This window comes from Oryza brachyantha, chromosome 1 (genome assembly GCF_000231095.2).
Source record: "Oryza brachyantha chromosome 1, ObraRS2, whole genome shotgun sequence".
NCBI lineage: Eukaryota > Viridiplantae > Streptophyta > Magnoliopsida > Poales > Poaceae > Oryza > Oryza brachyantha.
This window is the reverse complement of record NC_023163.2, coordinates 31,717,959-31,733,934: the sequence shown is the minus strand read 5'-3', so window position 1 is coordinate 31,733,934 and position 15,976 is coordinate 31,717,959. Positions and strand designations below refer to the sequence as shown.

The window sequence follows — 15,976 nt, the reverse complement described above, 5'->3', positions numbered from 1 at the left end:
CTATATAATTCATAAACGTAATAAACGTAGGGCTGCAGTTATTATAGGACAAAGAGACTAACCGGCTAGCATATGGTTTTACAATATATTCAAGATAATTTATTTTTATTTTCTAGATATGATTGGGAATGTCACAAATATGACTGGGAATGATTTCAAAGGAAAATTTAAATTCACTTAGTCAATAAGCATTATTATTTTGTACTTCATGTGCCATGTTATTTTACTTAGGCCATAATCTTTAGAAACAATCGACGCCGATCCCATCGATTAAAATCCTAGATCAGGCCCATCTTCGATCTAAAATTTGATGTTACGACTTAGCTCGGCACATATACAATGGACGCATCCGAATGTTATTACTGAGAAGAAAAAAAAAACGTGTGCACGAATCATGCACAGTGATATGATCCGAGTGCACCGGTGGCTAGCTGCATCCCTATTTATAGCCCCCTCTCGCGTGCCATCCTTTTCCATCCAACAACACACACAAAAACACCACCAAATTAGCAATTAAATCCACAAAGCTACAACTACACTAGCTTAATTAGCAGCTAAGAAGAACACAAGAAGAAGAAGAACACAAGAAGATCAAATCAAATTAAGGAGTTTCGTATATATGTCGGGAGTGTGGGTGTTCAGGAACGGGGTGGTGAAGCTGGTGGAGAACCCACCGGCGGCGGCGAGCAACGCGGCCGGCGGGATCCGGCGGAAGGCGCTGCTGCACACGCCGTCCGGCGAGGTGGTCGCCTCCTACGCCTCGCTGGAGCGCAAGCTCGCCGCGCTCGGCTGGGAGCGCTACTACTCCGGCGCCGCCGCCGCCGCCGGCGGCGCCATGGCGGCGCCGATGCTCCAGTTCCACAAGCGCTCCTCCGTGGACCTGATATCGCTGCCCAAGGACTTCGCCCAGTTCGGCTCCGTCCACATGTACGACATCGTCGTCAAGAACCGCGACGCCTTCCGCGTCATCGACGTCTAAGGGTTTCTTCGAATCACACGAATTTTACTGGAATTTCAGATAAAACAGTTTAATTCCTCCGTTTTTTCTCTAAAAATCCTTCAAACCAAAAAGCTCCTAAGTTTTTTTTTTCTTATTTCTTCTCTAACCCCATGTAATTAATCTAGCTATATGCGTGCCTCGCCTCCCTGCCTGCACTAGATCAACTAATGATCTATACTAGTGTTAATTAGTTTGTCATCTACTCGAGATCGATAGATCTGCCTTCATCTGAATGGGTTTGTAATGTTAATTACGAATTATTGATTGTTGTACTTACTTAGAGAGTAATGTTCATTCATCTTTTCGCTTATGCTTATGCTTATAAGTTAAAATTTAAATTTTTAATCTTAACTTTAGAGTTTATTTTAGGTTTTTTAACCGAGTTTTATTTTTTTATTAAAGTTTATTTTTCAGCATTAGCTTTTATATCACTAAGAATATATATATATATAATTTTTATTTTTAAATTATTTTTTGTTTATAAATATGTTGTATTTGTTTTTCCATACAACAACATACAACAGTAAAAATTGATGGTTTTGCTGGCTTCACCGCTCTAGTTCTATGTATGTGTGAGTGTGGACGTACTGGGCATGCAACAGTAAAATTAAATTGCAGTACAGGAACGCAGTACGGCCGTAGTTGCATCATCAATTCTTCATGCATGCATGCTTCCATGTTCATGTGAACATTTATTTGTACAAGTTGGGAGGAGGTCCGGATCTCGAAGCTTCTCACTCGTAGTCCAGGACCGCTAGCTCACAGGTACATACGCACGAATCAGAGCTAACAATCACATACGCACGCAACAGTTTTGACGGTAGTGCTTCTGTTTCGTATTTCGGTAGATGATGTTGTTAATTTCTTGTTACACGTTTGGTTGTTCATTATATTCCGGAGAATTATATAATTATAATTTATTCTATTGTAATTGGAGTTATAACTAAATATATTTTAATTACAACTTACATTATATATATATAATGAAATAAAATGAACAGACAAACGTATAACAAAACTCAATAATATCATCGCTTATTTGGTTTGAATGACTAGACCACGACGGAGGACATGCAAATTTGTATATTTTACAAAATGGGATAGGATGAGACGGAATGAGTCCAATGGTAAGATTGTTTGGTTCGGAGATGGGTAGATATGATCAGAATCATCCCTAAAAGAGAATGTTCCTATAGAATCTAGGATTAACTTATCTCTAAAAATATTTCATCTCTAATAAGTTGGAGCATCTCATACCTCATACTAAACCATTAGCTAGGATTACCCCATCCAAAAACAAGACTAGACATATATACCCTTCGATCCCACCTCTCGTCTCCAAACCATTGACATGGAGTGAACAACTGTGTGTTTATTGCTTAATACATTTTTAGCATATAATACGTTATGTGAAAATTGACCACATAACACTAATTATTACTACTAGCGATACATGTATACGTTATGCTGTACATAAGGAAAGGGGAGGTACTATAAGAGTAAAATACAAAATACAGAATTAATGTAGAATTCGACGTGACAAGTATGCGATATAAAGTGCTGAGAATGTAAGATAAAAAGTAAGCAAATGAAGTATAAAAAATGACTAAAAACGCCAAATGAGAATAAGTTAGAAGAAAAGCCATATCATATATTCATATCCTTCCCCCGCAAAAAAAAATATTCATATCCTTTGGAGATATGCTTATTCTTTTGTTAGGCCAAGAGCAAAACCCTGCAGACAGAGATTCTCTATAGCTAGGATGGAATTAATATCTGAATATTGCTGTTCATGCGTGGGCTCCTCTCATGTGGACGCTGATTGTTGGTCTTTTTAAAATCTTTACTCCAGTAAAGAAAGCCAGATTCATACTCATGTAGCAAACTTATCTTTAAGGCTAATGACCTGTCAAGTTGCACTATTAACACTGTAGCTTTCTCACTCTACATAAACTGTGATGCATATTTTTTCATCTTTATTAGTTGTGATTAAGTATTTGAAAAACTAAGGAACATATGTAATTAGGCAAACTACAGGTATTTTACTTGAGATACATCACCAATATAATATTGCTATAGAAGTTGAAATTGGGAGGTGACAATTACCTCTTTTTTCAAAACAAAACGATGAGCCTTGGCCAAGAATGCCTACCATGCATGCTGCCAATCCAGGGGAGTGGTTTTCGTCCATTTTTTCGCTTTTGCTTATACTTATAAGATAAAATATAAATTTTTAATCTTAAATTTAGAGTTGATTTTAGGGGTTCACCAAAGTTTATTTTTAGTCTTGGCTTTTAGATCGCTATAAATACATGTATAAAAGTTTTATTCATAAGTTATTTTTCATCCGTAATATGCAATGAAAAAGTCAGATAATCACCCATTTGTTTTTTTTCCTGTTGACGTTGCATCACTCTGTCAGTCTGTCCTTAGTTTAGTAATGAAATTATTTAATAAAAAGGTTTAAAAAAATAAAAAAAATTCTCACATGAATGCATGATCCATCAACGTAGAGTACAGTACTCCATCGGTCCTAAATTACAAACACTTTTAAAGTTAAATTTTATACCATAATTAAACATTTCTGATACTATTCACATTGCTATTTATACATTAATTACTTTCTAGTAAAAAAATTTCTCATTTATTCTCATCTACTCTTCCACAACCATTAATTCCTTATTGAGGGATATCATAGATTTTTTCTTTTCAATTTTAATCTATATTAAATAGCTTAGAAATAATTATATTTTAGAAGCATAAGCAAAGATGGATCCAACATTGAGACTAGAAGCCTCATACACGCTGGATCCCCATAAAAATAGGGGAGAAGAGAGAGGGAAGAAGACGAGGAGGAGGAAGATGAGAGAAGATTGGAGGAAAGAAAAAAAAGATAACCAACCCCTCCGGTCTTCGGATCCTGAATCCGCCGCCACTGAGGACACAACAATGCGTCTATGCTTACACAGGTATTTGGAATGGGACATGAGCGAATATTTGTCTTTTGACTCCATGCCGTTCTCTGTCTGACTCTGGTTCCTCACCTACATGGCTACATACATCTACATGCCGTCGGCACATCTCGGCCCTAGGTGGAATCAGGTACGGCTAGCAGAGTAGCAGCTCGCGTACGTGTGTGTGTGGCTGCAATGTGCTCACAGGTGCGTAGAAAATTTGACCACGAGTACGTACTCCCCATCTTTTTCTTACTAGTAAAAATGTTCATGGTATCGGGTTAAGTTAATTTTAATTATTTAAATTAAGATAAATTTCGCATTGAGTCAGAAAACGATATTTTACTCCCATTTCATCTGAATTTGGTTCAAGTTTAGTCAAATGTGGTTCAAATTTCGTCCAAAATTTCCGAAATCCGACCATTCCTATGGCGCCTGAACTTATTTTGCAATCGGACCCCAGAACCCTAGTATAAGGCAAGTATACCGTGTAATAAATACGGGGGTATACTGCATCGCTGCTACAGTTTTTAGAGGAAAAATACGGATGATATGTAAAATTGAGAGATAAAGACAGCACAAAAGATAGCTGTAAGCAGCAAAATTTGGCATTTCGAAAGCGGGAATAAAAAGGAAATGGTCAAGGAAACGTACTCTAACGAAGGAAAATGCGGCCTCTTGAATTCTTGGGCTGCAGCAATGGGCTTGGGCCTGGGCCGATCCATCATCTTTTAATACATCCGTCCAAACACATCGAAACCACGTTTGCAAGTTGAGCTGGAAAAAAGAAAGACTAATGAATAACTTGTCAACAATAAGAATGGGACACCTGCGTAACAAATTCGAATTTGCAGCTCGAGAAAAATAAACAAATTTATCGGCAGCGCTCCTGCCTCATCTTAAAAAAAAAATTAACAGTACAAAAGAAAATGTTATATAATAACTTCTCAGTTCCTTTTTATTGTTTTATGCCGTTAGCTGTTCTTTCGACCTACATTTAACCATTCATTTTATCTAAAAAGTTACGTAATTATTGTTTATTTTTGTGATTTGTCTAAAGTAACTTTAATAACAATTTATGTCAAAAATAACTAATTCCTTGATATTTTGTTATATTTGCATGAAAATTTAAACAAGATCGTATGATCAAAACATGTCTAAAAATTACCTACTACAAACGTTTGTAAAGAGGAGTCCAAGGGAGTATTTTGGCTGCAGATTTGGTCACCAAACTTACCAGTAAAGCGGCTCTCCGTTGCCACCAAACGCCACGCACCTCTCGATCTCAGCATGGATCTCTTCTATTTCTGAATTTCTGTCGCCGCCGCCGCCGCATACGTGCTCGTCCAGGCCAAGCTCGACGGTGGACGACGAAGCAACATCACGTCACCGCCGGCCGCCGGCCGAGGCCGCCATATTCTTCACTCATCCCAAGAACTCGCCTCCAGACGACGGCGACGACGTACACCAGTCCTGAAAAAGAGAGGACACATCCAAATCAAAATCTACGGTCTCTGAAGCTGAAAGACCATCATATCTTTTTTTTCTCCTTTTAATCTCAGGCCGTTGCATAATGCATCTATTTATGATTCTATGCTGCTGTTTTTGCTTTTGTTGCACTCCTCCCTCCTTTTGCTTTCACAGTCTGGGTGAGAGTCTGTGCCATCTCTTTTTCCAGCTATAAGAGTAACAGGGTGTGGAAAAGGAGGAAGCAACAGAACAAGAGCAGCCATTATCATCTTGGTTTGTGGTGATGGGGAGAAGAGATTAAGAAAAAGTGAAGTGAGGAAGAAACTTTTTGAAAGTGACAGACAAACGAAATGACGGAGTTCACGTATGTTCGGCTTGTTGCTCGCCTGATAGAAAATTGCTATGCGTACGACTCAACCATCCGACTTACAGCTGATTCAGCCTTTTCCTGGAAATTTCCTATCGTCGTCGTGATTTTTTATGACGTAGGTATGATTTGTCTGGGAATCAAGTGGCATAAATGAAGTTTCCAGCACTAACAACTAGCAGAATTGTAGAAATGAAGCTACTGATTGTAAATAACAACATTAATTGGCACGATAACTGGTGAGAACGATAAACAATGAAATAATTTATGAAGGTTACACCATGGAACAGAATGCCTTTAGTGTCTGATGAAGAAAATTGCATACCTGAACATGACGGTTTCATTTTTTTTGTTCCTGAAATTGACGGTGTTAAAAGGTCGACGAGTCAAAGTCTCCTTTTCCTTTTCTTGAATGGGAACTGCAGAAATCAGGATGGCTACGATGTCACCGTCTCTTATCACCAAGATATGCACCTCTTTTCTGCTGCATTTTAGCCACTGATGTTTACATCTTTGTTTTGCTGTTCAGCTCAGCATGCACAAAAGCCAGGAGATAATGTCAGAAGTTGATTTTCCAATAAAGAGTATAATATAATTGATTTCTTCCAGTGCTAAACAAGTGCATGGTATCCAAGGATGGCTATTTTCTTTTCCAGTTGCACAATTGGGCTGATTGTTTGGCATACCGAGGAAATAAGCCAAATGACATATTTACAAATAAAAAATAATTTATGAATAAAATTTTTATATACATGTTCTTAGTCATCTAAAAGCCGAGGCTGAAAAATAAACTACGATGACAAAACCCCCAAAATCCATTCCAAATTTAAAATTAAAAATTTAAATTTTGGCTTATAAGCATAGGCATAAGATAAAAGATGGGGCTGAATATCATCCTCCCTTTTTCCCCAAGATATTAATTCCAGTCTCCAGATGAATCCGTAACTAATTAAGCTTTTGCTAGTATGGACAATGACCAACATTTTGCGTTTAATCATGGAGCAAAGCGAGATATAAACAAACCCCTCTTGGACAACTAAGCATTGTCAAAAGGCAGGGACGGAATAGATGCTTTCTTCTCATCCTCCATGCAAAAAAGGCGTATTATATGTCACAATGGTAGCTACCTTTCAACTTCGTGACAAAATAAAACTCCTCCTTTGCACGGGGAAACATTAACAAAAGCAGCGGCCTATCTCTTTCGTATTTGGCATGATAAAGGAGGCCACTATGCTGAGCTTGCCTACAACACCAGAACACTCTGGGGAAGGGAAAAGAATCTTCACAAGACTCCATGAGAGGAATGTGTCCTAATATAAAAAATTTATTTGCTCATCCGCGTTGTAGTTCAGTGCCGTCTCCTTCATGTAATTCTCTTCACTTTTGGGTTATGAAACTTTGACTATACAGTAAATGAAAAAAAGGGTTGTTAAAAAAGTAAAAGTGTCAGGCGGTATTTTACAATAACTCGTAAGAGTGATAACATATAATACAGCTTTAGCTTCTACTTTCAAACTAACACAATGACGTGTAAAATTGCATGTGATCCTTTTGTAGCTAAATTTTTAGGTCTCACGAGTGTGTGTTTGTATGAATGAGTATATTTCCTTTTTTGAACGTGTTTAGACATCTAAGAATATAATTATACAAACATCCCTAGGCCATTAAAATTTCCCTGAGACATGGATATTGCGTAAAGTTTTGTCGAATCACTATCACATATTTCTATGATAATCATATCTTACGAAAGGTAAAAGATTATAACAACAAAAGAAGCTCCACAAACAAAGCAATTACCAAGACATATATCAAGTATGATTCATCCTCCAAAAGTAGTTTTTATCTTCCATCAAAATCTCAGTGATACAGCTCATGATGAGTTCTCCAAAGAAGAGAAATGAACAACCATCACCTCCTCTTTAAGTTACCTTCTCAAAGGGTGTGTTTTGTCCACTTGTAAAGTTGTAAAGGAGCCTCCCCTAGTCACACCCAAACTAAAATATAGGCTCAACAAAACGTCCACTACCCTCTCTAGTTGTTATTGTTGGTTATTCCTTTCACAGTTTCACTTGATATCTAGTGCAGGGTATAAAACCTCCTCAACCCTCACCCACAGTACAAGCCTCCCTCACTTTCCCCTCCCTCCTGCAAATTCTATCAGTTGCTCCAATGGCCTCCGGCTCAGAGCCTATAGAGTGTCAGGTGCTAAGATCCATCCTTCTAGTTTTCTTTCCTATTAACTACTATGATAGAAATTCTTCTGCTCACCGACATGGTTCAGTTACTAGTGTTTTTTTTGTCTGTTCTTCAGGATTATAGATAGATAGCTCACTAATTGTTCTCTAAGTTGTTCTTGGATGCATGGCAACACATTCCCTTATGTTCAATTTCCATGCTTTTGCTGCTTCTCTTTCTTGTGATATCATGCAAGTGTGCTGACGATCGATCGGCTTCTATCTCTGATTTCCTGATTTAGGCTCTGGTGCTGAAGGTGTCCATTCATTGTGAAGGATGCAAGAAGAAAGTGAAGAAAGTGCTTCAAAGTGTTCCAGGTATATTTTTATCAAAACCCCAAACCGCATATCAACGATCTTTAGCATAACTGTGCAGCTTCAAAATTCATCTGTGAACATCTTGTTCCAAAAGTTGTATCTTCAAGAGTTAGAGCGAATTATAATGCACTATGTTAGGTATATTTGCAAGTGCATATCTAGTTTGAAGAATTCAGAAAAGAAAATTCATGGCAGTGATAGGAAGGGTAATGTTAGGTGCAGACGTACATACTATCAATATAAAATGGAGGAAGAAACTTGACCAGCAAATTAACATGGCTATACTGACCTAATCTTCTGTGTTCCTTTTTGATCATGAAGGTGTGTTCAGATGCGACATCGATGGCCGGAGCAACAAGGTCACCGTCACGGCCTCAAGAAATATCGACGCCAATATCCTAGTTGCTAAGCTGCGCAAGTCCAACAAGCAAGCAGAGCCATGGCCAGAGGAGCCGAAACAGCAGCAGCAGCAGCAGCCTGCAGAGAGCCAAAGCCAAGAAACCAAGAACCAAAACGACGAATCCAGCAAGGCGAGTGATCAACCAGCCGAAAAGCCCGGTCCCGACAGCGCTGAGGGCGGCGGCGCCGAGCCAGGAAATCCTCAGCCGTCGCCGGAGCCGAAGAAGAGCGCCGACGAGACCCCAAAGCCAGCTCAAGAAGTCCAGGAGACGTCCAGTGGCAATGGCGACGAAAGCGATGAGGCCAAGGCAGCAGAAACAGCGCAGCAACCCAGTGATCCAAAAGGGAAAGCAAAGCAACACCAGGAGCAGAGACCGATCGACGCGAGGGTGACAATGGAGTACGGCGGAGGCGGCAGGTACGTGAACCACACGCCGCAGCCAGTTCACGTCATGAGCTACAGCGTGGCACGGCCGACGGCGAGCGCAGCCTACTACACTGCGCCACCGGCTCCGGTGGCGCCAACACCGGCGCCGGCGATGGCAACGCCGATGCCCATGGCGAGGCCTTCACCATCATCGCAAGGCTACATCGACGAGGAGTACTCGCCTTCCTACTACAACCGACCATCGCCATATGAGCCTTACAACTATCCTCAACCTTCGCCATATCGCTACCAACACTATCAGCAATCTTCAGCCGACGACTACTATTACTATGGTGCACCGCAGCAGAGGAGCGCCTTCTCGCCGCCACGGGATGCATACGGTGAAATGTTCAATGATGAGAATGCTAATTCTTGCAGTGTGATGTGAAGGGAAGCAGTGATTTAGCTAGTTTTATGTTCCTTAACTAGTGATTATATGTTAGATATATACTAGATTTAGTATTACCAGTAATCGATGCATTAGTAGTACTCAGGTTCGATGCATGCTGCTAGAATAAAATGAGCTGAGCTTGATCCATGAGAGGGAGCATGGGAGGGGTGAATGAGCATTTCTGATGTTTGTCAGAGCAATTTTGTAACACTGATAACATGGTTATCTGGGAGCCAAGTCTATAAAAATATACTAGTATTATGAAATCCTGGTAATCTTGCATCAAAACATTGTGTTGATTAACACTTCTTTCAAGGGAGATAGCTTGAGTGCCACAATTCAAGAAAAATATGCATGGTTTCAGAAGTATAATATTTGTCTAAAATTCAGTAGGGAACGAAACAGTTTGAATGTAAAGGATCATTCAAAGTGCTCAAAAGAAGGGAAGGGTCAGAATTAAGCTTTCCTTTTATCCTTTGCTTTATTTTAAAACCTACTGTTTCCCTCACAGAGCAACTAACGTTACACTGTTACAGAGTACAGACAGGGCCACAGGAAGGGAAGCTGTTCCTCTCTGTATTCAACTTTTGCTAAACCTGACACGGTAAAGCTCTAGTTGTGCTCTGACGACAACACAATCTGCTCGGGTATGGTGCATTGACTCTGACCAGACTTTAACAGTAACTGCATCAGAACTAAGGACAGCACTGCTGGTGAAATGCAGACCAAGATTAGTCTGTACAGACTGTTATGCATGCAGGGACTTAGAATGCAGCTGAAGTGAAAGATAATAGCTGAGCCTTGGAGATCAATAGGCAAAAATGCTGGTCAAGATACTGAAGCATCAAAGAGAGAGTCCCAAAAGAAGAGAACTCTGAAGCTGAACTGCAAGTATCATCTAGGCAACAAGACTCCAGGGTCAGGAATTCAGAGTTCAGAGTTTCAGAAGATGATAGCATGGGGCTTAGAGAATGGAGAGGACTTTTGCTTGGCGAAATAAACGGATAGCTATGGGATTAGCCCGAGGAACACCAATTATGAACTCCCGAGCTCGCAATTAGTTAACTGATACCGATGGTGTATGTGCGGTTCACATTTCACAATCCCCATGAAAGTGGAAGCAATTGTGCTACGTCTTGCTAACAGTTTCTTTTCGTTAAACCAAAGCAAAGTTTGACATGAAAGTTGCTGTCCTAGCCTGCCTGCCATTCAGGCAGCAGAGGTTACTAGTTAACCATCAAACGGCATGCTGCTCTGCAACATCTAGGTGGTCTCGTTTAGCGAGTTGTTCCTCTACATGCTCCCTTATCAGGATTGCAGCGACAGAATATATAAATCTACCTATCTATAATGTCTATGCAATAGAAAGGAATTACTACACGTCTGAAGAGAATATAGATGCAGAATACTTACAATATTATGCTGGTAATAACGCAATCTCTGGCTGTATCTTCGCAATCAGGGACGAGAAGCAACATCCTCCAACTAAATTGGTTTGGAATTTTTCTCTAGTCTGCAAACAGATCAGCAAATCCTGATGCCGTAAGACTCCGCAAGAGGATAATCACCATACAGTAAAAAAAAACTAAAAGGGGAGACTTAGAATACCTAGTGCCCACGACGAGCCGCTTGCTGAAACGAGACGGATCGGCGAACTGGGATGCCTGAGAGGGATTTGGGATTCCTGATCCCCTTCCCATCTCGACACGAGGGAGGGTTCGCGCGCGCAAGCCGCGGGTGGAGAGTGGAGACTACGACAGACGGAGAGACACGGAGTCACGCGGCTCGGCACGTCGTCGCGGTGGTCGGCCGACGAGGCGGAAACGGAGGGAGGCGGCATAGCTCGGCGGCGGGCAGAGGAACTGCGGCGCCGGCGGCCGGCGGCCGACGGCGAGGCGCGCCGCCGCGTGCGTCCGAAACGCTGTGTCCACCGCGCCCCGACTCACGAGCGAGCAAACTGCAAAAGCCCAAGCTAAGTTGGGCCGAAACCGGATTCCCTGCTGCGTCCGGAATGGGCCGGAAGGGGACTCCAGCCCACGTGCGTGATGGGCCGGAACAAAAGTTTCCCGGCTAGGTGATAAATGGGCCGGAATTGGATTGCCTGGAATCGTGGGCCGGATAGCTCACGTACGATGGCGGCCCACATTGAGCGGCTAAACAGGATGGGCCTCTTTGAAGGCATCCTTTGTGGGCCGGGATTATGCTGCCCTGCTTTCTTTTGAAGTTTTGAGCACGCAAAAATAAGTTAGACTTCGACACAGTCAGGCACATTTATTTTTTTTAAAAAAAAGAAATTACGCCGTTTTGTTTTCTATTCAGACGAAATTTTCTGTGCTGTTTCGATTATGTAGTAAATAATGTGACACCTGTACATGTTCGGCATGTCTAATATATTTCTTGTTCGTTCCAAAATATAGATATTTTTAACTATCTGACTGGGTAAATGTATCTTCGGGTTCTTATTCAAAACCGTGGTATAAATCTTCTCGACTTGAAGCATGTCCATACCCCACTTGAATAATGAATCTATGTAGCTAAGCCATTACATATCATGCCCATGCAGATTGATGTGAGAGCAAAGCAAGGCACTGCTGTAACTGCAGTCTAAGTTAAGTTACAGCTGATAAAACCATACAACTACATAAAAAAACAAACGATTAAAACTTTCATAGCTCTATTATACCAGCAATGGAACATAAACTACAACAAAAACTATATACGACAAAATTAAGCTTTGTGGCCTCGATTTTTAAAGAAAAATCGAAGAAATTAAACTGTTTTCTCTAGAAATTCTACGAAACCCTTAAATTTTGGTTACGGTCGATAAGCCAACAAGCAGAGACATTGCAGCATGTATAGCCTCTGATCGGATCAGATGTTCAGATACAAAGGAGGCTGGGTACCCAACTTGTTCTTCGGCTTGATGTGGCATAGACAAGTATATAAGTAAGATATCATACCGGTAATAAGCTAATATGGTCGCTCATCATCTCACGTGATCGCAGAGCCCTAATCCATGTGATGCGTTCGCAAACGCCGACAAAAAAACTCGCACATATCTTATGGCCACGGTGCAGGCTTGCCATGTTAATTCTGATCAAGGGTTCAGAAAAACCATCACTGTTCATGCATGCATACCAGTCCATCAACTGGCTTAATTAACAATCAAATTTATCGACGATGCAATGCAGCTAGCTGTCTAGCTACTTACTGCACTGCAGTGCAATCTGCAGGAAACTTCTCTTTTTTTAATTATGGATAGAAATTCAGTTTCTATATTCATAAGTACATTCATAAGTACATGTATACAGTCAAAAGTTAAACATTCATATAATTAGGATATGTTAAAAATAAAAAAGCGAAGACGAAGACTATTATAATATGGCTTATTAGTAGTAAGCTAAAACAAGCATATAGGTTATTGTAACATATTATGGTAATCTAGAGCCTAAATTATTGTAATCTGATAAGTTTATCTAAAAATGCTTATATAATAACTCATATTTATTATTTATTTGTACTTTATCCTATAATAATCTAGCTTACAGTAATCTGATTCAATAATCTATATTATAATAATTCCTACCTGAAACCAACCGGGCCTAATCTCCACTTTTCTTCTGCCTCAGCTTCGACTTGCTCGTTTGATATGCGGCAACATTAATAACCGACATATCAGTTAGAAACTTTAGCTAGATTCAATTAATCAGCTTAGGATTTAAAGAATTCTTAACTCCTAATGTCTGAATTTTGCCTCTAGAGTCTACTGGAACTGCTCTCTAGCTAGCTAGCTAGCTAATTAAGCACGACTTAACAAACTAACAAGTCAACTGGAACTACTCTGCAAGTGTGCCCTCGTCATTAGGCTCATATATTAAGTATAATTTGGCTTCCTTTCTCGAGGTAATAAGGCCAGCAAAGTCAATACTGTAATGAGGCACACATGAAACTGCTCAAATTTAATTTAATACTACTTGGGACGGCAAAGTTTATCTTGGGTTTAAATTTGGCATGTTCCAATTGGACAACTAACGGTGCATGGATCTCGTGGTCACCTGCTTATCAAGAAAAAAAATAGAGTGACATTAGGTGCCTCGTGTCAGGAAAACAATGAACATTATGGTCCTCATGTTTTTTTTTTCTTATAGATCAAAATGAAGCTGATGGATTTTTTACAATTGAAAGTGAAAAAAAACTGCAGAAAATTTCCTCTTATATTAGTAAAACCCTTTGCATCTGTTTTTCAGTTGGAATTTTGAATCTTCAAATTGAAGGTCCAGATATTATAGCTGATAGTTTAACTGAAATTAGGGTAAGTTTTATTTTCTTCTCATTATTGATTATATGGATCACCACAAACTACTAAACGGTATATTTTATTAAAACAAGATTATATATAAAAAATTATTGTCTAATATTTTTAAAGCAAAATTTCAACTAGGTAGTAATTAATTCAACCATTTATACTCCAAATAGCTGTCACAACTCAAATAATCTAGAAAATCTAGAAGTCCCACAAGAAAACACCACCTAAATCTAGGCTGAAATAGACATGCTGAAATGGAATAATTTGATTAACTCCCACTACCAACCCCAAATTTCAAACACTTCCAATTTTTAAAAACGAATCTAGCCTGAGACTATTTTATTAAATTTTAATCAAGGGATCATCTCGAGATCTTAACCAACCTAGCTGCCACGCCAGTAGCAGTACACAACTCGCAACCAGTAGCAGAAGCCAACACAGCATACCACCGCGAGCCGCCGCGATGCCGCCGCGAAGCCGCGCGGTGGCCGCCGCCGCCGCCGTGCTCCTCCTCCTCCTCGTCGCGGCAGCATCGTCGGACGCCGCGCAGCACAGCCAGAGCCAGGATGGTGACCGGAGCTACTACGGCTGGGTGGCGCGGGGGGAGGAGGAGGAGGGGGAGGAGTACTGCGCGGCCGGCGAGGCGGCGGCGGCGGGGACGAGGAGGAGGAGGCTGCAGGGCGGCGGGTACATCAGCTACGACGCGATGCGACGCAACTCGGTGCCGTGCTCGTACCGCGGCGCGTCCTACTACAACTGCCGCCCCGGCGGCCAGGCCAACCCCTACTCCCGCGGCTGCTCCTCCATCGCCCAGTGCAGAGGCTAGCTCGCCCGCTCTCGCCGTCGCCGGCTCATGGCGGCCGGCGCCGCCGCCATTGTCGATCCATTGCTGGTTCAGTTCTTGCAACATGCTTCTTTTTTTTTTCTTTTTCTTTTCTTCTTCCTTCCATGCCCACTTAATTTATACCTGAGTTGAGAGATTCGTTAGGTTGAGCTGAAATTGGAGCAAGCTTTCTTGATCCATACTGATTTCCTTTTTTTTCCCTGTAATTGGCATTGGTAATTAATCCTGATCCGATCCATTTGTGCTAAATGCTGCTCATAGTCATAGTCATAGCTAAGCTACAGCTCCATCACCTTGCATGCATATGAACATTTTCTTGATCTTGAAATATAATGGTCATCACTGCTGGTGGTAGATTCTCCGATCTCGTAAATAATAGAGAGAGAGAAAAAAGGCAATAGTAAATTTGCTACGGATTTAAATCATTATTACAAAACTACCACTAAAAAATTACAAAAATATCACTAAAATTATCATTACAGTGGTATCATTGCGATATAGAAAAAACTAGTGCCAAATTTGCAAAACCAAAAAAAAAATGTTACCAGTACTGTATTAGATTCTGAGGACTATGTGATGGGCAGATGGATGTGTGGTCCTGAATCTTGGAGATTTACTGTTGCACATGGCATGACATGAAGAACTCTGATGAAGAGAGATGCTTCAAAAAGCAAATTGGTACACTCTCATCAGAATATTTGCTGGGCCCCTTGTGAAACAGCAGATCAAATGGGCCCTTATACCTGTTTTTAGACTGTGGGCTCTCGGTTGTCTCTTCTAAAGTACACCTACCTCAAATTTATTACTAGTTTACTACTCCTTTTGGCCATCTGTCACAAAATACAAAAATAATTACGCTTTTACGGGGATTAAAGAGGGGTGAAATTAAGCTAATTATGATTGTAGTTGATCAAGATTAGAAAGCAGGTAGAGAAATTAAGTGAAAAGATTGTGACTGATTGAGGTAAAAGAAAATATTTAGAGTTGCTCTACTCCGCGATGAGTCAGAAAGGTGATGAATAGAGTATGTATGTGTCTGCACTTATACTCCTGACCTAAGGAGGGGATTGTTTGTTTTTTTTATAAAAAATCTAAATAGTATATTTGTAAAAGAAAAAATTATAAAATTATATATATTTATTCTTAACGATCTAAAAATCAAGGCTGAAAAATAAACTTCGGTAAAATACCTGCAAAATCAACTTCAAATTTAAGGTTAAAATTTAAATTTTATCTTATAACTATAAGCAAAAGTGAACAGATATA

General features: G+C 40.3%; 3 protein-coding genes and 1 long non-coding RNA gene across 5 annotated transcripts; 3 read left to right on the top strand and 1 right to left on the bottom strand.

Annotated features, from left to right (window-relative positions):
* Positions 1-475: 475 nt before the first annotated feature.
* Positions 476-1,338, top strand: LOC102718316 (flowering-promoting factor 1-like protein 2). The gene has a single exon (XM_006645222.3). The coding sequence runs from the start codon at positions 620-622 to the stop codon at positions 977-979; it is 360 nt and encodes a 119-aa protein (XP_006645285.2). The 5' UTR covers positions 476-619; the 3' UTR covers positions 980-1,338.
* Positions 1,339-3,832: 2,494 nt separating this feature from the next.
* On the bottom strand, positions 3,833-11,400 carry LOC107305586. 2 transcript variants are annotated; one of them, XR_001551795.1, is made up of 5 exons: positions 11,169-11,400; positions 10,974-11,073; positions 6,117-6,312; positions 5,192-5,427; positions 3,833-4,731 (listed from the first exon to the last, which is right to left on the bottom strand). It is a non-coding gene; the product is annotated as an uncharacterized LOC107305586 (long non-coding RNA). The 2 variants fall into 2 exon arrangements; XR_001551796.1 differs by having other exon boundaries at positions 6,117-6,210.
* On the top strand, positions 7,916-9,835 carry LOC102718036 (heavy metal-associated isoprenylated plant protein 33-like). The gene is made up of 3 exons (XM_006645221.3): positions 7,916-7,993; positions 8,268-8,343; positions 8,665-9,835. Exons 1-3 carry the CDS (start codon positions 7,961-7,963, stop codon positions 9,555-9,557), a joined length of 1,002 nt encoding a protein of 333 aa, XP_006645284.1. The 5' UTR covers positions 7,916-7,960; the 3' UTR covers positions 9,558-9,835.
* A 2,929-nt stretch (positions 11,401-14,329) lies between the features above and the next one.
* On the top strand, positions 14,330-15,004 carry LOC121053311 (rapid alkalinization factor-like). Its single transcript, XM_040520102.1, has one exon. It carries the CDS (start codon positions 14,330-14,332, stop codon positions 14,690-14,692), a length of 363 nt encoding a protein of 120 aa, XP_040376036.1. The 3' UTR covers positions 14,693-15,004.
* The last annotated feature ends 972 nt before the right edge of the window (positions 15,005-15,976 follow it).

Bases quoted from the DNA above. Each gene is read 5' to 3' on its own strand.
- LOC102718316 (XM_006645222.3), top strand. From the start codon at position 620: ATGTCGGGAGTGTGGGTGTTCAGGAACGGGGTGGTGAAGCTGGTGGAG.
- LOC121053311 (XM_040520102.1), top strand. From the start codon at position 14,330: ATGCCGCCGCGAAGCCGCGCGGTGGCCGCCGCCGCCGCCGTGCTCCTC.
- LOC102718036 (XM_006645221.3), top strand. From the start codon at position 7,961: ATGGCCTCCGGCTCAGAGCCTATAGAGTGTCAG. The intron at 7,994-8,267 runs GTGCTAAGATCC...TTCCTGATTTAG, and splicing joins CAGAGCCTATAGAGTGTCAG to GCTCTGGTGCTGAAGGTGTC. The intron at 8,344-8,664 runs GTATATTTTTAT...TTGATCATGAAG, and splicing joins AGTGCTTCAAAGTGTTCCAG to GTGTGTTCAGATGCGACATC.